The 20,994-nt window shown below is 44.6% G+C and overlaps 1 protein-coding gene across 4 annotated transcripts in view; it reads left to right on the plus strand.

Annotated features, from left to right (window-relative positions):
• The window catches only part of LOC111251588 (Krueppel-like factor 6), a 401,643-nt gene that overhangs the window by 361,744 nt on the left and 18,905 nt on the right, over positions 1–20,994 (plus strand). For 3 of the 4 annotated variants that reach the window (XM_086989569.1, XM_086989572.1, XM_086989570.1), the window contains one exon: positions 5,611–5,728. The exons of the other annotated variant lie outside the window; for it this stretch is intronic. In XM_086989569.1, coding sequence (XP_086845695.1) covers positions 5,726–5,728 — 3 coding nt within the window. In that variant the 5' untranslated portion in view covers positions 5,611–5,725. The remainder of the gene's footprint in view (positions 1–5,610; positions 5,729–20,994) is intronic. 4 annotated transcript variants of the gene reach the window in all.

A 20,994-nucleotide genomic window follows, 5' to 3' on the forward strand; every position in this document is an offset into this window, starting at 1 on the left:
TGCGAGCAGTGTCGGCTGCTGATCTCGTAGAGCTAGCGAAGCAACGGAAGAACCGCCGGTCGTTGCTTCCGTCGAAGCATAATTGTTGTTGTTTCTCTTTACGCTCTGCTTACCGGGAACAGGCTGGGGCTGGTGGGGTCAATGGACGCAGTGGCAAGGCAAAGCGAGTGAGGAACTGGGATGTTTAATAAACGCATTGAAAAACTTGTCTTGCCGCCGCTGCTTGTGGAGGGCCATGGGACACTGTACAGGAGGCAGCTGGAAATGGGAATGGAAAAACAAAAGAGGAGGTAATACAAGAAAAGAAACTACATCAGGAGATACGCGAGAGTGTGTGAGGCAAGCAGGCAGTCAGGCAGTACAACAGGTCGCAAAGTCTAGAGGAATACGAAGCCCAGGGTGGAGGGAGGAACAAACCGAGACGAGAGAAAGACAAGTTGAGAGAAAGAGAGAGGGGAATGGTTGTCGAGAATTTCACCCCTTGGTCGGTCCAGTCATCTCTCGAAGCGTGCCGCTGATGAAGCTATAGCCGCACCGCCGCCGTCGGGCGTTCCAACACCGTTCGAGGGTGCCATTGCTCGTGGTTCAGTGTCCGCACATTGCTGTTATTTTGCTCTTGCTTTCCGGTGATTGCGTGCTGATGGGGGGGGAGTACTAGCACTAGTAGTAGTAGTAGTAGTAGTATTAGTAATAGTAGTAGTAGTAGTAGTAGTAGTAGTAGTAGTAGTAGTAGTAGTAGTAGTAGTAGTAGAGTATAGTAGTAGTAGTAGTAGTAGTAGTAGTAGTAGTAGTACTAGTAGTAGTAGTAGTAGTAGTAGTAGTAGTAGTAGTAGTAGTAGTAGTAGTAGTAGTAGTAGTAGTAGTAGTAGTAGTAGTAGTAGTAGTAGTAGTAGTAGTAGTAGTAGTAGTAGTAGTAGTAGTAGTAGTATATAGTAGTAGTAGTAGTAGTAGTAGTAGTAGTAGTAGTAGTAGTAGTAGTAGTAGTAGTAGTAGTAGTAGTAGTAGTAGAAGTAGTAGTAGTAGTAGCAGTAGTAGTAGTAGTAGTACTGGTAGTAGTAGTAGTAGTAGTAACAAAGCTGTTAGCAGGTGGCGAAGGGAACACAAAAGAACTTGAGCGAATGATTCCTTCCTTTTGCGCAAAAAGTTGTAGGTGCTGTAACGGCAGCTGTTATTGGCACGGTAGTATAGGGCTCTAGACCGTCGTCGTTTATAAGTAAGCAAAAATTAATAATTTTCTCAGGCGAAAAACACCACCGTTTCCGTTTCATTAAAAGTGCCGGCTCGTGCTTCACTTACCTGCTCTGCTCTTTAGCTGGACCTTCGTGACATTTTTCCCAGCTTGGCCTTTTCTGTTTCTCTCTGGCGCGCTACTGAGCCCTTCCTTTCAAATCTCTTCTCCTCATGCTTCAGATTCAAACCGCCGTCCCGCTTGTATCCTACTCACATCTCCTGTCTTTAAAAGGACAGAAAGGGTGGCCTGTCGACCGAGCTTTTTTAAATTTTTATTTTTCATTTGATAATTACGTTTATGTAGAGCTAACGCGAGCAAAAATACCAAATCGTCGCAAGTAGAAGGAAGATTGTAGAGATAAGCGTGCGTGGTGCGCATTTGAAAACGATTTTCTCGGACGACAAGAAACGATCGGCCACCTCTTAGTGGGACGAAGTGCACAAGAGTCTGGGTAGTTATGCAGCAAAGCCTGCTTTGCTAACCCTTGCGTGTCTTCCATAACTAGCCTTGCATAATGTTAATTAGCGTAATTTTGCCAACTTCAGACCGAAGGCGCCTGGGCTGCTCGGTGCGGTAGACGTGTTTAACATTGAAACCAGCCGTATTCCAGGACTATTTTACTATAACAACAAGTTTGCCTATTCTCAAGTTATTCTACAAGAGAACTGGCGTAAACTTTGTAACGGCATACTGCTTAGGAAGCCAAATACACTTAACTTTAGAGCAATACATTGGTGAACATGTGGACGATAAATGGAATATGTGATTTCTTTAAAAAAACAATTTTGCCAAACCATGATCGCATAGACGTCTGCGACAAGCAACGATCGCATTCGACGCCGTAGCGATGCTATGCATGTGGCTGATACTAGTGAAATCTACTGTATAATGATAATTCGCAGTTCAGTGCTAATCTGTTGTTCGTGAACAGCTAGATCGTAGGCCTTCGAGTCTGGCCGATGATTGATCGGCAAAAGAAGGCAGAAAAAAATAAGTAAGGTGAACTGTTGGTGAAACGGAGATAAAAAAAAGGCCGCGGATATCGATCCGGCGAATAAGACTCACCAAGACGTGTAATAATTACAGGTTTTATTTAAAATTACTGTAGCAAACCGACGGTGAAAAACGCTTGGCTAATATACATTTAAGGGATGGCTGAGGAAAAGCCACAGCGCAACATGGACATTTTTTAGACGGGCTCGCGGACAAGCATTTGCTGCTTCGGCCGTTTCTAGTTAACTACGACGCTCTACCACTAAGCGGCTGGCGAAGCCGGTGATGATATCGCGGTAGTTGCTTGCTGGCGTCTGTGACGATTGACTGACAAACGGTTAGCTCCATCGACGTTTGCTGACGCCGATATGGTAACATAGGGGCGCCAAAGTAGGCAAACAGCAACGACAGCTCGGGCCAAAAGTCAACTACGTAACTCAATGGAGGAACAAACGACAGTAAATCAATTTCAGAGCAACTGAAATACATTTTGGTACGAACGTGCTTGACCTATACATAGTCATTTTTGCCGAAGAAGGAAAATGTCAAGCAAAAGGAAAAGACGCTGGAACGATTAAGCAGAATAAGAAGGTCTTGTGGTACAATGAATGAATGGCTTGAAAGTAACAACAAACGAAAAGCAAGTAAATCGTTACCGATTCGTGATACTCTATAGCGAATAGCGATACCGAAGAGGTTTCGGCATCATCTAGCATCTGAATTCAAGCGACGGTGTTCACGATCATACGAGCACAATTAAGGTAATGGCCCCAAGTTAATTAGACGTTCAACTCGAGCTTTATGGAAACGGTCACTTTTCAATCGTAAAACAAAATGCTATTTGCCGTATCTATACTTATATTTATGTTACTATAGTGGCACCGCATAGAAAATGTGGAGCCTGTTTATTTCTGCAATAACAGATAGCTTGTCGAAAAAGCGTTGACTGATTTTTAGCTAGATCGGGCTAGAAGCTGGCGGGCTTTTCATTCCAGTCATATATCTTAGGTGCTAAGAGCCGGGCTGAATCGACGTTGCTGTCATCAGAGATTTGGCATTAGTTAGATATGCTAAAATTGTTGGAGGACCTTTATTCATACTTGAGACAAAGCGCCTTGGGGAACGGTGAAACTTCGGCAAAAATGCTCCATTGAAAAATTTTTCTGTTTATTATCAAAGTGGGTCCTCGGAAGAAACAGTTCAAAAATTATTTTCTCGTTTTTGTTCTAGAAACCCCCAGTGTGCTAGATTTTCCTGTTAGTGATCGAAAGGGGATAATAAAATTATTGTGAAAGTTTAGCAAGTAGCCAATGAGATTACCACAGAACTAACTACCTATCACGAAATAATTTTAAACTTGAAGGAAGTTCACTGGAAAAAAAAAGCCTTGACATTGTGTGCAGTACGATTGGCGCAAAAGAATATACCCGTTCGAATTTCCACCGGCGAAACCCTGTGGACGAGTGACGAAATCGAGGCATCTCGGAAGCGGATGATCACGGATAATGACAAAGAAAAAGTGGATTACGTGCGAAAATAATGTGCAAATAAAAAAAAATATGCTCAACAATCTGTGGTAAAACCCAGACCTGATGCCGAGGAAGTTAATGCTATGTGTTTAGTGGAATTGCAAAGGAATCTCCCAGTATAAATTGTACCCGCTTGGTGAAACGACTGATTCGGACCTCTGCTGTCAACATCTAAAAGGGTTACAACGAGCCCCTGGAAAAATCGACCAAAGCTAGTGAATAGAAACGGCGGTGTCGTCGTCATCCTCTGTGATAATGGCAGACTACACACGTCTTCAGCTGCTCGACGAAAACTGAAGGAACTTAGGTACCCTCACTCCAACTTTTGCACCACCAGACTACCATTACCCATTTCGGTTTTTGCTGAACTCGCTCAGTTGTGTGGAAAAGTGAAAATCACTTAACACAATTTTTTTTTCCGGAACCGTAGAAGTTCTACAGCAATGGAACAATGTTACCAGAAAAAAAGAAGAGAATTATCTGCGGAAATAACGCGTATTTAGTTACGCGCTAAAACATAAAAAAATATTTACTTCAACTCGATGGCTTAAAAGCGATCGATGCTTTTCCGACAATCCAGCCTTCACAGTTATTCGATAATACATTCATAGAACCGTCGCACAGGCTCAGATTGGTAGATTAGGTTTGTTTGTGTTGGGCTTCCTGCCATCATATATCGAAACCTTCAATATGATAAGACAACCAAAATAATAACTTTATGATCCTGCCGGATTAGATGACGGCTTGGACGCACAATACGGGAATAACTGTGCCTATCGTGTCCCTAACAGTTCTCCCATCGATTCTTTTGTGGAGCGGATATACTCAGTAGTGACGCATCCCAATGCATTAACAATACACACCAGCATGAAATGAACATGAAAGGTCACCAAGAAGCTTTTTTTTTTCGCAGTGAGGTCGTAAAAGATGTTTAAAGTTATAGTGACTCTACGCCGCTCGCAAACTGACTCATACCGATCGAACAACAACACTGGATTCCGTGCTGTGGAGAAGGTAATGTTCACTTCGATCAATCCTGTGAAGCGTCGTTGTCGTCGTCGTTTGGGTAATTTCGCTGCTCACGAAATAGCACGTGTCTCTTTCGACAGCCACAGACCGAATCGTCGTCACGACCAGCGTGAAGTACGCTTGTAGTGCTTGTCAGCTTGTACCTGGTTGTGTTTGATTTTTCTGCGGTGGCTGAGGTGAACGCTTCTAATAGCACACCGCCATCATCAGTTGTGTCTTCGTTCTACAATACCATCTTCTGTGAGCGTTGATCGTCTATGTAGGACGAATGCAGAAGAGATGGTTTTGGTCGCTTAATCGAATAGGAAGCGTCTGTCATCAGCTCGCTTCTAACAACCGGTTTATGAGCATGGCCGGCTAATTTGCAAAAAGAAGCTAATTTGCCTCATAATGTGACTTCCATTCGCACTTTTGTGCCTGCCACGCGAAAGAAACTTGAACAAACCGCGAGTGCCAACTTGGCAGGGCAAGTAATCGAGCAGTCGCACGAGAAATGGTGCTTCAATCCGATTCATCGACCAAATCTGTGTGGTTTCGCGATTCGTGCGATCACTATCATTCATTCAGCCATTGTCACGTAAAAAAAACAGAGTTTTATTTCGTTGCATTCGATCGGTTCAAGGACCGTTAGACACCTCTGATTATATGCTGCGTCCTGCATCGTCAGCAGTAGTAATTTGTGAGGAACCGTCACACCATAATAGCGTTTGATTGTGCTAGATCCTTTCTAAACATCTCCTTATACTAGGCCTAGTCGAAGTTCAGCTAATATATAACCGTTATATTTCTAATTAACAGGTAATCGTCCTTCTCGATGTGTCATTCCAGGTAAAGGGCCGGAACGACTAAAGGCTAGAACGCTTACAGATGTTCTTCGTGTAAGAATAGCGTACACCAACATCACTCCAACTGACAAACTCGACCCTCAAGCGAATCCGTCTTTATGGTTGGGTTCAATGCATACAACTTCTCAATGTTCTAACCGTTCCGGGATTCAAAAACAATTTCGAAATCCTAATCAGGATGAGATGAAAGGAGACTGGAGTCTAATGCCGTGATGCTCTAATTTGATATGCGCAATTACATTGTGCTCGTCGCATCGTAATATATTGGCAAATTTACAGATCGGATGTTAAATACACTATGTATGCAAAAAAAAAAATTAGGTTTAGTTTTTTTTGCGGCCAATAGTTGTCTACTTTACCTAAACATCTGCAACATACAAAAAATCGAACTATATTTAAAAAAACAAAAGTACACTTTTATTACGAAGAACTATACCATGGATCTTATTGCCTATAATTAATACTAATGACAGTGAAAACAGTTGGCCTTTTTGTGGCGGTGATTGAATTAACAAGAAACACATCAGTATATTATTGATAATTTTTAGCTACTTCCACCTGGTTTTGAAGTTAATTCTACCCATGAACTCACAGACACCGATACTACTATGAGAAGACTTTTACCGTTTTATCGTTTTTTTAGCGCAACTCTGTTACTCTGCACGCTTTGCTTTCGCTCTCCGAATGAGCGCCTTTACCAGAGCCCTCGCCAAGCGTAAAGGTTAATTCATAGCATCGAATTAAATAGGTAGATATCGCTTTCACGTACAGTATTGTGCACTACGATATACGTACTACGCGGACCTACGAATAATCGCAGGAAGAAAAAGACATCCAACAGTCTTCGTATTGGGCGTTACGCACATTCCTAATACCATTTGATCCTAAATCTGCTCTGAGTTCGCCCTTTTCTGTACGTTTGTCGTTTCTACCGCTGGTCGCTGGCCATGACGATAACTCACATGAAACCGATGGGGCTTTTCCATAGCCGAAAGGTCTCTTTTTCTTCGTTCTTTCGTTCTATTCCCATCATTTTGACCCACCGCTCTCCCTCTCTCTCTCTCTCTCTCATGTATGCGCGTGCTCACTCTAAAATCGTTTACGACATTCCCTGTTTATTACCAAGGAGGACAACTTTTGGAGAACGAGGTAACGAGACGACGCGGAGTCGAGAGGATATTGAAAACTCCTCAGCTTTTTATGCAGTAGTGATGCTAGGTGCAGTTGCAATAGTAGCAAGCACAGGACCGGCGTGTCCCCCTCTTTTTTTGTTCGTTCCATCGTCTCTTTTTCGTGTCTTCCTCTGTCCAAGGAGAACTCGGCGTTTTTGTGAAGAATACCGAGTTAACTCCTTAGTTGAAAAGGCATAGCTGTAGCGGCGTAAGTGAGGGCGTGCACTGCTCCCGTGGAAGCAGTGCACACCAAACGAAACTCAGAGAGGAAAAGGCAGAAAGATTTAGAAAAGACTTTACTGTTTATTCGACTTCTGCTCGACAGTGCTCATCCCATGGAGTTTGTGAAGGAACTACGCTAGCTGCCGCGATAGCGGACCCTTTTCTGAGGACATCCTGCCCGCAGCACCAGCAAAGTCTCCCACGCGTTAGAACCAACCAGTCAGCCCCGTTGCCCGCCTTCTAACTAATTACGCATTGTTTTCGATAGGCTTCGAAATGACAGCAGCGGCAACAGTAATAGAAAGTCAACGGAATTAAAGACGCAGCAAAACCGAGAGAGGCAGAAACAACACGTTGGGGAACCGAGTGAGCAAGAGATGGATGTAGACAGAACAGCGATGGGAGGTGACGAAGATATCGGAAAGAATAGAATAGGACAGAAGATACTGGAAGTCGAGCCATTGTTGCACAGTTGCAGAGCCAGCGTATCGCCCACGGTCCCCCACGGACCTGGTAGGTATTGCGCTAGTATGCGCAATATTCGCAGTGGCGCAATTTGTCGCTCTTAGGGGCTCCGTGTTCCTGCTTTTCCTATCTCCTTCACCTTTTCTTCGTCGGCCATTTCTGGCTTGAAAGCAAGATCCAGTAAGGTTTAGCGAGAGGTGTGCTACACATCTCCAGGCGCCATTCTCACCCCACTACTAGCTTCAACCACCGCCAGGCGCGTTACTGCCGCCATGGTTCTTCTCTTGCTACTAGTCTTGCCATTCTTGCTCGGGTCCTACGCTTACACACGCACACATACAAACCGCGGCTTTAACGGGTGACGCGAGAAAATTGCGTTGCTGCCTGGAATTGGGTGCTATACTGCTAGTGTAGCTGGCCATGGCTCGTTGCGAGCGTAAGCTGACAGTAAGGATAAATGAAGCGTTTTATTTATGATTATGGAACAACAACAACGGCAGCGGCACTACCGACAGCACTGACAGCAGCAGCAACGACAACGACGACGACGACGACGACGACGACAGCCATGAAGACCAAAACCCGAATGGGACAAAGTTGAAGAACTCCGCGGGGCCACTTCACTCTCTGTGTATGTAGATGTAGCTTCTTTAAGAGGGACAAGAGGATTGCAGGTTGCAGAACTAATCCACACTAGGTCCTTGTCCGGCACATCCGCTAGTAGTGTGGAACAGGAAAAACGTAAAGGTTATATGGCCCGAGCCATGAGGTTCAACGTAGGCTTGGGTAGAGCTGAGCCAATGTCGCAGAGAGAATTTTTCTTTTTAATCAATGCTTTCTCTACTTCAAATCGGGGTATGAGCAAGACGGCTTCCAACAGATTTCTGAAAACAGTGAAAAGATAGGGTTTATAAAACCAGGCGTATTTTAGGTTAGCCTGTTTGTGTGAAAAGGGTATAATGGCAGAATTACTTTTTATGAGGAAATAAAAAAGGAGAATGCGAAAAAAAATTTACCCTACAGCTGCTTACTACTAATCCAGGCGGACAAGCAGTGGCACAGAATATCTGTCAACGAAGCTAAAATCCAGGTATAACCATATTTTAGGCAAACGTGTAAAATCAAACTATTACCGAGACAAGTATCAAGCCGACAGTAACAACGGTTAGTGAAGCGTGTGGATTTGGTAACATCACAAGAACGTATGCAACGAAAGCCCCTCATCACAGTGCCCAATACACGGTAGTGAAAGGCCCGCTATGTGTAAAAGCTATCTTAATATTGGCTTAAAAAAAATAACCAAAAAGAACGAACGTGCACAGCTCGGTAATAAATTTCGGTAGGGGAACATCTGGAGAACTGAATGTAGAAAAGCAAAGGCACTTAAATTAGTCAGCACATTTCAGTCTTTCCTATATCATTAAGTCATGCCAAGTACTGTGGAGCAGGACTGAAAAAAGACTGAACTAAACAAAAGTAACAACGACACTTAATAACTTGATACCCTATCTAGATATTTTGCATTGAATTTTATAGTTCTTACGAATACTGACTAAACACGCTAAAAATGCCCGACGCATGCATACGATTCAAAGGGAGAGACTGAAACGTAAATAAGTAAAAGAGCAGACGAGTACCTTTTAGCGACGTACGCAGTCTAAAAAAATACGGTTGCTGACACTTGAGAGCCTGCTTTGCTCAGTTCCCTAAGCAGAAACGATTGTTGATATTAGCATGTATGCGGACTAATATATAATCATTTTGAATCAAACTATATTGAGCTTGATAACAGATCTTATTTTGATATTTATCAAATGTCACTAGATATATAGTGTGATATGTTTATGATATTGAAGCAAAATGGCGCTAAAACTGCTAGTCATGATGATAGCAGTCCATTATCAAATGCTATGAAAAATACAAGCAGGAATTTCCGTTCTGTCGTGGCTGGCTGCGCTTTTTTTGTACAGGTACTTAGTGTGAGTATCGATGTCTCTATGTGTGAGAGTGTTTGCGGATACACGAGGGTTGTAGTTTGGTAGCACAAGCTATTTTCTCTGATTTCCATGTAATTACAATCGATCTCGTCATCCCCGGCTTCGACTTAGCGTCCACTGCTGGTAAGCGATTCCCTGCCAGCTCAATAACTGTGCGATGCGGTATCCAGTAAGTGTTGTTTTTATGTAACCTTAACTAAGGACCAGATGTCGATTGCTGCTATGGCAGTGATGCGGGGAGTGTGGTAGAAGCCCTAAGATGTGTGTGTTCTGCTCAGCTTCGAAGCTCAATTGCTTTCCTGTCCCAAGTTCTCTGCGTGGCTCGAGGGGTCACATCGAACTTGCTGCGTGGATATGCTTTTTCACAGCGCTACAACGTAATGCCGTCCGTTTTCGTGGGGCGCCCTAACAGGGGAGCGACCCCCACAAGCGATCACGGCTAGCAATGATCCATAGCAGAAACAGCCCACCGCAATAGTTCTTCCTCCGGTGCGCTCCAGCAGTAGTGTGCTTCTTAAATATTGCTTCGATTTCTCGGCACGTAAGGGTGAATGTGAGTTTGTTCTGTATTTTGTTGTGGCGCCTGACACAATCCAAAACTCCGAGATCCGTTTCCGGCTTTGTTGTCCTTAGCCCACTACAGCGGTAGAAACCAATTTCCCGTCGAATTGGATCGGTCAAGCTGAGTCGTCAAATTTGTAAATCGGGAGAGAATGCGCGCCCTCGGTGTGCAATGCGTTTGGTCTGTGTGGCTGGCGAAAGCAATGTCACTATCTGGCCGTAGTTCTGCCCTAGCCTATAGTCAATACAGGAACGAAACTCGAAGAGACGAGAGTACGACTTCTGGGATAGCCAGAAGATGGCCACGAACCAACGTGGGACAAAGCCAGTCGGGAATTTTCCAAAGGGTATCATCACCCTCGACCCACGACATGAGGTGAGGTGACTCACAGCTTATAGCCTTACGGCCAGTTTTAAATAACTCTACCAGAGTTCGCCAAACTGAAGCAGTAAAATATTAAAACACAATGGAGCAGGGCCCGACCAGATACTGCCAGTAGCAGAACTACTGTTCAAACGGGCAGACAAATCCATACATTCAAAGTCAATACCTGAAGAAAGAATTTCTCATATATCTTATCCGAAACCTTCCATTTCCTTTCTGTGCTCCGTTTGGCTCCCTGCATGGAAGGGGTCACAAAGAAAAGATAATGCCCTCCGAACACGACGCAAATACATAAATATGGCTTGAATATCACTTCCGTTAAACTAGAAAACAAACATTCTATTGGAAAGGTAACTTTGCCGCCATCGCAGTTTGTCATCTAACTGTTCGTCACGAGATCTATTGCCTGCTGGTATTTGCTATTCTTTGTTGTAATGCCCACTGCTGTTTTAATAATTTCAGTACAAATAAAAAGCCTTCAGCATAAAAAGGTCTTCGTCACATGGCCACGATCAATGCCATTCGTTGTTCATACGCCAGCCTTTACTTTTTCCAGGGCATATTTTTTCCCCCTGGTCCCCCGTCGAAATCCTAATGAATACACATTGCACGGAAAAGAGATATAGAAAGAAATAAATAAAGAGAGAGACTGCCAAGGGCGTCTATGTACTAATCTCTCGCAGACTCAATAATGCGGTAGTTTCTAGCGCGCTTGATAGTCGTCATCGTTGTGTCCTGTTGTGAGTTGTATCATTAGCAGACAACGAGAAGGGTGGAGGTAGGGGATGAAAGTGGCAACTGGTCGGAAAAGGATATAAGCTGCAGTCGCAAAGAAAGGAACGAGTGCTCGCGGGCACGCGAGCAATGGAGGCGATTCCGGACCGATGGAAGTATTGTGAACAAGTTTCTGACAATGCGAATGTGTTTCGAAGGAGGCAATGTATGAAATGAGATGAACGTTATACCACTGGGATGTGTCACGAGAATCTATTTCAGTGCGGTTAGACCAGCCCGATTATGGGTACAAAAAAAGGAAAGATTGGTCGGAGCAGAGGATGCGCACGAGAAAACTTGGACTGATGACGATAAGGACAGCGACGGCAACGAGCCAACACTGCGACTCACCGTCCCCTTTTTATTGCACTGAATTCTCCTTGTCTCCGCCCTGTTCCGCTGAAGTAGAAGATAATAGAATTTAGAAGGCGGACTGAGCGCGTCGCCTCAACGTGAAAGAGGGACCCAGGAGATAGGGATTTGGGCGAACGAGATTTAAATGATTATGTGCTTGCATACGCATGCGCTTGCGTTGTCAAGTATGATAGATGACCCAATCGATCCAAGGGTAGTTGCAAATCCAGAAGTGGCAGACCCATCAACAGCGGTTCCTCCGCATTTTACGTAGCATTTTGCGCGGTTTCTTAAGTTCGACAAATTTCTATGCCGGTTCAACGTTGCTGCTGCTGCCCCGATGCCATGCGTACCAGGTGCCCACTGTCCCCGCTGCTTCGCACAAACGCTGCCGCTGCTACCAGTTTACGGAAAGAAACAACATCGGCATTGGGCCTCGTATCCAGTAGAGACAGTACTTTAACAATTGTTTATATATATATAATATAAATCCTTTTTGAGCGACTTCACTGCCGGGTAACGGTAGAGAGCAGCAGTGTGAAGGCCAATTCACATCTGGTTCTGGATTTCGAGCCAAAAGCTCAGGTCGCTATTGACAATGGATGGCCTCTCCAGACCATGACCACGCTGAAAAAAATATGTGGAAATGAAAACGTATTTAAAAAATTATTTAATTATTTCTAGGACAGTGTCAAAGAATCAAATGAAATCAATAGCTATCCACTTCTTGCACCTATCGGTAAAAGTGAAAAGAAAAAAATCCATACATAACCCGAATAGTAAAAACGAAGGTAAACGTTACTGTAATAGCATGTATCTGTTCTGAGATCGCTAATATCATACAAAAAGTTCTTTAGATTTGGAGTTTACAAAGCACTGCTTCGTGTACCTCGGAACTCGATAAAAGTAGTCCTCCGACGATAAATCGCCAACAAATCTATCGTTGTCATCGCTGTTTTTAGCAATGTTTTTTTTTTAATGTAGCTTAAGCTAGGTTTTCATTTGGCCTTTTCTCCGGTGATCGGTAAGGTCTTCAAGTTAGCTTCCCTTCTCATTAGGATAGATTCATAGTACACTACTTAACTAGGGCTACCACTTCTATATCGTAGTTCTGGCCGTTTTTGCAAAAGGTTTGCAAAAGCTAGCATGGCATACTACGCGAAATGCTGCCCAGCCTTAACAAATGTCCTTCGTTGGAACTTTTCTGAATCCCGATGCCGATTACGCAGCAGTGAATAAGATAACGTTCAGATTTCGTCCTCATTGTGGCAGGCTTTTTTCATAACCTTTAGAAGCATTTCGTGCCGAAATTAATAATAGTCAATCATTTAGTATCCGAAATAAGTTGAAACTTAACACACACTTATTCGTTATTTATAGTTGTCACCCGTACATTTTCGCTAAAGTAAAAGGAAAATGTGAACACGTTGACTTTAGGTTATAAATCAAAAACTATTTTGCGAGAACGTGCCATTTTTGGATATGGCGCCATTCATTTGAATACCGGATGAGTTGATTGTTTTAGGGATAAAACCAAAATGTGTAAATAAGCTTCGTTACCTTTTTGCACCTTAAATTATACCGGGAGATCAGCTAGCTCCTTCTTAGAATACTCTATTGTTCATGGTCAGTTGTTTTTCGTCTGCGTCACCAATGATAATCTTAACAGAGCTAGCCGTCCGCTTATCTCGACTAGATGTTTTGCTATAGCGGCATATGCCACGTGAGTCTTATCGCCGAGCTACGAATCAAGTTGCGGTGATTAGATCGAGTAGATTGAGCATGGTCATTGACTATAAACTCAATATCGACTTACAAGTGGGCGCCGTTCTGTCGACCGCGCGTCAGAAAACTAAGGCTAACAACGAATATCTCCGACACGATGGCGACCTACCGACAAACAGACGATATGGTAGTCGAGCGTTCCCTTAATCCCGTTCTGACATACGGCGCTCTCCGCTCAGAGCGCCATCGGGGGGGGGGGGGGGGGGGGTTAATGCAAAGGGCCGTAAAGGGGATGATCCTAGGCAGTGGGATGTAGCGGTCGAGGGATGGGAGATCGAGATGGACCATCCGTTAAAGTAGATGGCGTCAAGGAGCCGGCCAGCAACGACAGCCGTCTGGAGCAGCCTCTAGCGTGATCGCCACTCCCGTCATTGCCATCGCTGCCGCCAATGCAATCAAGTCAACGTCATCCGTACGGCAACAGGGTCTCTGAGAGAGAGATCAGAGGATGACGAAGGCGACGATTCATAAATGTTTCGAGAGCATCTACGACGGCATCAGCAGTGGGTGTTTTCATACACACTCTGATTCAAACAAACATACATAGGCACCTATACACAAGCAGAATTCCATAGTCACTTGCCTTATCAGTAACGTCACTAACGTAATCATAGTTGTTATTGTCGTGTTCACAACCAGTGGTTGTCATTGTCTCTATAGTTGGTTGTCTCTCTTTTCATCCGTTCGTCTTTTGGCCATTTGTTCTCCATTTGTGCACCATTGATCAGCAGGAAAGTCGGATCGCGGCTGTTGCCGCATATATAGCACACCACAATCGCAAGGACAGCCAATGGCGAGTGATCGCGCTGTGGAGTGCAAGTGCCAGGCCAACTTAGCATTTGTGTTAGACCAGCCAGCTTTCGGTGCAGGCGCTGGTAGTCCTATGCATATAGCGGTTTATATGCACATTGTACCTAGGTGTGCTGAGGCGGTAACAGTATGCAAAAAATGGCACGTAAAGCGGACAGGAAATCTTTCAATTTACTAGCACAACAATATGAAGCTGAAGCTATCAACTTCAGCTAATTTAGACGTTTTCATACACAAGAGTATTCATACCCAGCAAGGGGGAAATATAGAGAGACGAAAAAAGTGAAGGCAACGAGGCAGGTCATTACTGCTCGCATGCAGGACCCTACAGAAGACGGACCTCCGCAGGCCTACGGCAGTTTCTAAGTTGCTCGTGCTAGAAGCACCGGACAGATGGACGTTGGGAGCGGGCGCATCATCGGAAGAACTGACAGAGGCTCAGGTGGGCTTCAACCAAATGAAACCAGTGGTATCTAAACCATCACCGCCATAGCTTAGTTCCGCCGTATACGTGTACATATCCATAGAGACAGAGTAGGGACGGAGAATTAGCCGCAAGCGTACCTCGAGTGTTGTATGGAAAACTCGAGTCGAATAGAGAAAAACGAATTCGTGGCTGAATTTTTAACCGTGGAGTTAAGTCCTCCCCTATCAATTACCACGCACGCTCACACCGCGCACGCTCGCCACTCAGAGCTCACTCTCGAGGCCTTTTGTGCCTGCCTTAATCACCGAACGAAATCAGCGGAGCATAGCCACAGGTGGGAAAAAGTTTTGCGAGATGTTTGGCCCCGGCCCCAAGCGCTACCAACAACCACGCTTAGGTTTCACCTTTACCGCGACGACAGCCGCCATCTCGCTTATCCAAGAAAAAAACATCCGGAACTATATGCAAGCTACGCTAGATTCGAAAAAATCCACGAATGGCGGCATCAAATGATACAAGTGGTACGGTGAAGCGTAGTATCGCAGCATGCTATCGTAGTATATATCAGCGCCATTTGTTAGTACAGTGGGACATAACGCAATGAACAGCGACAACAGACAATATTGACCTGAGAATAGAGACAAACCATCTGGTCTCTGCTTCTTGCCATCTTCTGCTAATTCAAGTGGAAAGAGACCGATTTGGAAATAGCAAAAACGTCAGAACTATGATCGCCATCACGCTTCTATCAACAGGTCATGCCTGTTCACCGCCATAACGTAATGAATCTGCTGAATGGGTCAATAAATTGCGAGTCCCTACGGATTCAGTTTTGCTACTGCCGTTGCTATTTATAAGCAGCTTGCTACGATGCGACATGCTAGAGAAACCCATATTATTGTACGTCGTACGGACCGTAGATACACCCAACGTAAGTGTTTGGATGCGCGATTCTTCCCATTGACCTTACCAGCTTTTTGGCATTCTAGCACACTTTCCATAGCAACTGATGTGCAAGTCTCCAACGTTTGACATGCATGAAGAGTTCAGCATCAGTTCGATTTTGAAAGTTCATCGTTCTACTGAGAGTGACCCAAAGATGCTTCTTTAAAAAAGAATCTAGATGTCAACTTTATTGCGCTGTACACGTGCAGCCCTATTTTGTTGGAGGCGACGGCGACAGCAGGGGAACATTGTTTCGTCTATCGTATATCTTTACTGGAGCTTTTGAGAGAAAAGACAGAAAGAAGAAGGCCTTCAAAGCTCTTTTCCTAAAAGCAAAGGAGGTAGCTATGGAATGAGAGCCACTAAAGGAACCTGACAAAACAACGAGAACCTCAAAGTCCATCGATGCCAACTGCTACCCTCGGTACCACGCGTTTCTTCAAACGACGTTAACAGAATCAAATGGGCTGGGGCAAATTCTGTCCTTTTTATTCCTGTTCTGTGTCGACTGTCGACCCATTGTTTGATCCCTACTGTTTTCCCTCTGTTTGCTTCTTGCTATTCGCCTGACTCCGCTAACTTATATAATCGGACATGACGTCATCGCTGTGAGCAGCACGGCCACGACTGACGACATACATCCCTGTGGTCCGAGACCTCGCTTAGCCTCATAATAAGAGACAGCGCAGAGGGAGGTCCAAGCATACGTCGGGTGAACATGGTGTACGGGGTGTGCCTCTACGAAAATGTGTGCAGCAGGATCAAACAGGCGAATACTAAGAAGATTGTATGTCGGAGCAAACTTTTTCCGTCTCACTTCCAATCGAAACACAGGAAAGCAAAGGGCGCTGAGCGGGATCTAGGTGGGTTGCATACGTGGTGCAAAAACAAGCAGGAAAAAGAAGAGAAAGAAACTCGACAGCGTATGGCGAGTTACGAACGACTTGCGGCGGAGGCGATGCTAGCAGAAGTGACGACAGATAGCAGCCATGCAAGCGGCCACGGACGAGTCACTCGCTCCCTACGGATGGAGATGTGCAATATTCGCTAATTCACTCCTTACCTACATATGCTAGCGGATACTGGAACGAAAAACGAGGACCACGGTACGCCTATAACTCGTTACTTGACGGGACTCACTCCCAAGATAGGGAATTTATCATTCCGCCCTTGACGCAGTTACTTCAGTGACTATTTGGGCGTGTGTAACTGTTGGGGTGTGTTAACCTGGAGTCAGCACTGATGGCAGTAGTGGAAGCATTATGGTAGCATCGGCGCTCGCGGATCAGCTGCAACGATTCATGCGATCGCTTAGTATGGGACTTGAAAAGGAGCGACAACACCAGAAAGATGAACGGGTCACGCGTCGTTTGACCAGCTGCTTTGAACATGCCATGTGGCTCTCTCGGAGACAAAGAGTGGCTTCCTTGCTTGGTAAAACTACCGTTACTGCTCCAGGAGGCTATAATAGGGGTACATTTGTGCAGTTCCGGAATTTAATCGGCCGATTTTGTGTTCCATCATTTCTACGCACGTTTCATACTTAGCTGTCTTTCTGTCGCTATGCGATAGGTGTTGGTGACGGAATCGGCTATTTATATTAACCTAGGCTGGTAGGTATGGTCTTCGACTAACAGTTAACGCCAACGCTGTGATTCGTTCGACCATGTAGGCGGACTATTGATACAGGTTAAAAAAAAAAAGGCTTCGATGATATTTTTGAAGTTGTGCACGTTATCAATACGAGAATAGGATTAGCCCAACTTTGCTCTACATAGCTTAAGTATAGCTGCTGACCAAAGTGTAGAACTACCACTCGTCATCTTGCTCACTTATATTTTTACTTCGAGCTCCGATGGCGATGCAGTCAAGAAGAGGGGGAAATATTGACATTTTCCTTCAATCAGATTTATTATCGTTAAGTTTTTAGTGAATTCATTTTTTAGTTGTAGGGTCACTTTGGTTGTCAGAAATTTGGGTACCCGTTCATATCCTGTTTTTCTAAGGCAGTAAACAAAATTAACTCGAGTAAAAAACATGTTCACCATCTCGTATCGCTTTATAATTGTCGATTATCAGATGTTTCAAGACGTCATTTATGGAAATTGCATCAACCGAATTCCATTGAATTATGAAGCTAATGAGGAGCCGAATAAGTAGCGCTATATACAAGAAAGCCGGGATGCATCTTGGTGCTTCTTCCGCCATCAAAGCTTTGCATTTCGTTGGATAATTTCAATTACATGCTACGTGTTGAGCCGTTTATTTACAGCAGATGTGGTATGTTAAAAAAATACTCGACTCGAAGCTTTCCCGAAGGTTCGATCCTGTCATAGAATTGGTCTATTTTATATCGAGTGTCTTTTCGACATTGCATCATCCGTGAGTTGGATACCAACTTGCAGCATAGTGGAATGTATACAACGGCGTTCTACGATCCGTTGTCTCCAGTCCTTCTAGTCTGATTGTCTCTTGTTCTTTAACGAGATTCAATCCACCCAACTATCCAGCTGCCTAACCGTCTAGATAGCTCACCTGCAAGGCCGAAATAACTATTTCGGCCTTGCAGGCTACAGCGGCAACTTCCGTTGTTTCTAGTCCCTAGCCGTAATAACGGGGGTCTGTGAATTGGGACTCTCCCCTGCAGGGGAATGGTCTCAAGATATTTGATGATGGACATGATTGAATTCAAGATCAGCCACCTTACCGGCCCAGCGAGCCCCGCGAACCTTAGAGCCAGCCAACCAGGCAGCAATGGGCACTCCAGCGCGCCTCTGACAGGAAAAAGCATACCCGCTCGCTCTCCGTGCTCACCATAGAGGACCCAGTCGGACAAGGCGAAAGCTTATCTTTCTTGATGGCCACTTGGGTGCTTACAGTAAGGCTGGTTGTATGAACCAGCCCATACACATAGAGTTAGGGGTCACCCACGATTTCGTCCGGGTGGAGTCGTTCGTTTGCGAAAGGATTCAGGAGAGCATGCGGCGTACCAGACTCCTGCTAGGCTGTGGCCAAAGCTTTCCATAAGCCAAACTTTAGTGTCCAATGTTTAGGTTTGAGCGGTTGTCCTGGTCTGAGCTTTCATTGTGCTCGAGCCCTTAGACTGGTTGGACTCTAACTGGCACTTGCAAACGCTACATACCACTATTAACTTTTGTACTTTGAGTTACGACTACAACGACGTACACTTCGGTACAATGTGAGATGGCTATAATGGTCCTGGCCTAGATGCCAAATTACAGCTATACCATCTAACCGAACCAGTGTCGGAATGAGGGCAGAAATATGACACAGATGGGTGATAGGGGTCGACTACAGCACTAGGCGATCCCCTACGGGGACATAAAAGCCATAAACTTAGCAACGCAGGCCGTCGTATGATTTTCTGATGACGGGATAACGGCAGTAAAGCTACGGTAGGAGAGCCTATGTATGTGGACCTAGGTGAAGTCTCCTCTAGATGGGAAGGTTGACCGCGACGTGCGATCAGAATAAGAAAAATTTTAGTCGTACGAAACAAAATAGTGGGCGAGCCCAAGACAATCCTGTTCATGGCTAAGTTGGTCGTTCCTGGCCAGGTTGTAGAAATGGGTCGATCGACTCGACGCGGGCCTCGAGTCAAAGCATGTGCACGAGACCTAACGTCCGCTCTAGCGGTTTGTTTTGGGTGTTCTAGAAGACCTAAACGTACGGGGTTGTTCTAATGGGCGATTGCGGTGACAGTTCACTGTGGTACACTACAACGATAACGAGAGAAATGGATTTGACTCTGGTTGTTATGAATCAAGCTCGCAGTAGTTCAATATCGAGCACAACTCCGAGTTAGGCTCGTCTCGCCTACGAGAGCGCACACCCAATTATCCGCTCATTTATTATTGCTCGGATTGTCGGAAATTGCGGATTAGCTTGTTTCATCATCTTTCAACGGTTCTATACAAAGCTTGCTTAGCCTTAATGGAAAACACAGCGCGCACCCAGGACTGGGCATTCGTGTCGCCTTAGTGGTTCACCCACCTTCTGCTCTCGGGTTTAGCTAGCGGAGGAGCAAAATTAATTCGACCTTCTTTAGTAGAAATCATCTATCATCATTCAACTTGGTTGTGAGCCATTGATGGCGAAAAGCATCAAAGATAGGACGCTTTGAGCGGACATCTAAACTAGAACATGTGGATATCTTTTACTGAACACGCGCTAGTTGTAAAACCATTTCGCACGAAAGTAACACCTACGTACGAGAAGAGCAGAGAGTGGATGTAGTTTATATCCAATGAAATAGACTACATTTTAAAAATGTTGTTATTTTATTTTTGCGACAAATCTTATCGAAGTGGCTACATCATAACGCATAGATAGCTCATACAATAATATCTCAATCAATTCCAATCTTCTGAAAACCAGCTGCTCGGGATGATCCCTACGGTGCAATAACTCTGGCGAGGAGGATCGGCAGTATTCGCCCCACCCGCTTTTCCTACCAACTTTCTTTACGCGATTCTGTTCGGTGTACAGACATTGTCTAGGCCTGCTTCGGCCTTCCGGGGCAGTCTCGCTGTAATTTAAGACATTTCGTCGAAGACGATATCCACTACGACTACCTCCATGTGATCTTAAATTGGATTTAACCCTTTCAAACTGGCTTGCTTTTGTCTCGTCTCTGAGTACTATTCTCTGGCCGTTACATCTGATGACACCCTTTACTGCATGATCCCTTGGACAGCAACTAGAACTTTTACTCCTCGCTTAATCATGGATATTGAGGAAAAAGTACAAACGCATTCAGAGTAACTTAGCTCGAATCAGTGTTCAAGTGGTTGTCCTCACTGAAGGCGTTGAAATGTTGCTGGATTATTGGATCCCAGCAGCCTCTGTTAAAGGTAAACGACTTGTTGATTTTGTTTTGTTACAACTCTGCTACACTCTGCTACTTTATTATCTATAACGACGTTTGATGAACTGGACTCGATATATAGGTGAAGAAGATAGTCATTTTTTATTGTGTAATCGCACAGTTTTTCGAGCAGCGTTACGTCCGTTGAGTCATTTTACGTGACGTAAGGAAGGCGATTCCGGGAATTATTGAGAGTCAGCCGTTAGCGCTGCTTTTTACTCTCATCATGTTTGACAACTTTCAGCCTCTTAACGATTACTATGTTATACATTTAAAAATGAAAATACTATTTTATTTTGCGTAGTTTGTCGTCCTCCATTGACTTCTATATTGGAAACATAGCTAATAATTGACCGTGGGGGGTAGCTGCCGACACTGTAGAAACAATGATGATAACAGCAGTGGCAACTGGAGATTTACGATGATGCCCATTTTCGATAGTCAGGCCGTCCTGCTGTCGTTATGAACAGGAAGTCTTCGATCATGGGAGGGACTCTATCTTTTGCGTTCTAAGTGGCGCGTGGACTGATTTCTAAACACCATCTTGCAAGTCAAAACAGACTACCTGCTTTCGAACATCCT

This window comes from Varroa destructor, unplaced genomic scaffold, assembly GCF_002443255.2.
Source record: "Varroa destructor unplaced genomic scaffold, Vdes_3.0 BEIS01000005.1, whole genome shotgun sequence".
Lineage (NCBI taxonomy): Eukaryota > Metazoa > Arthropoda > Arachnida > Mesostigmata > Varroidae > Varroa > Varroa destructor.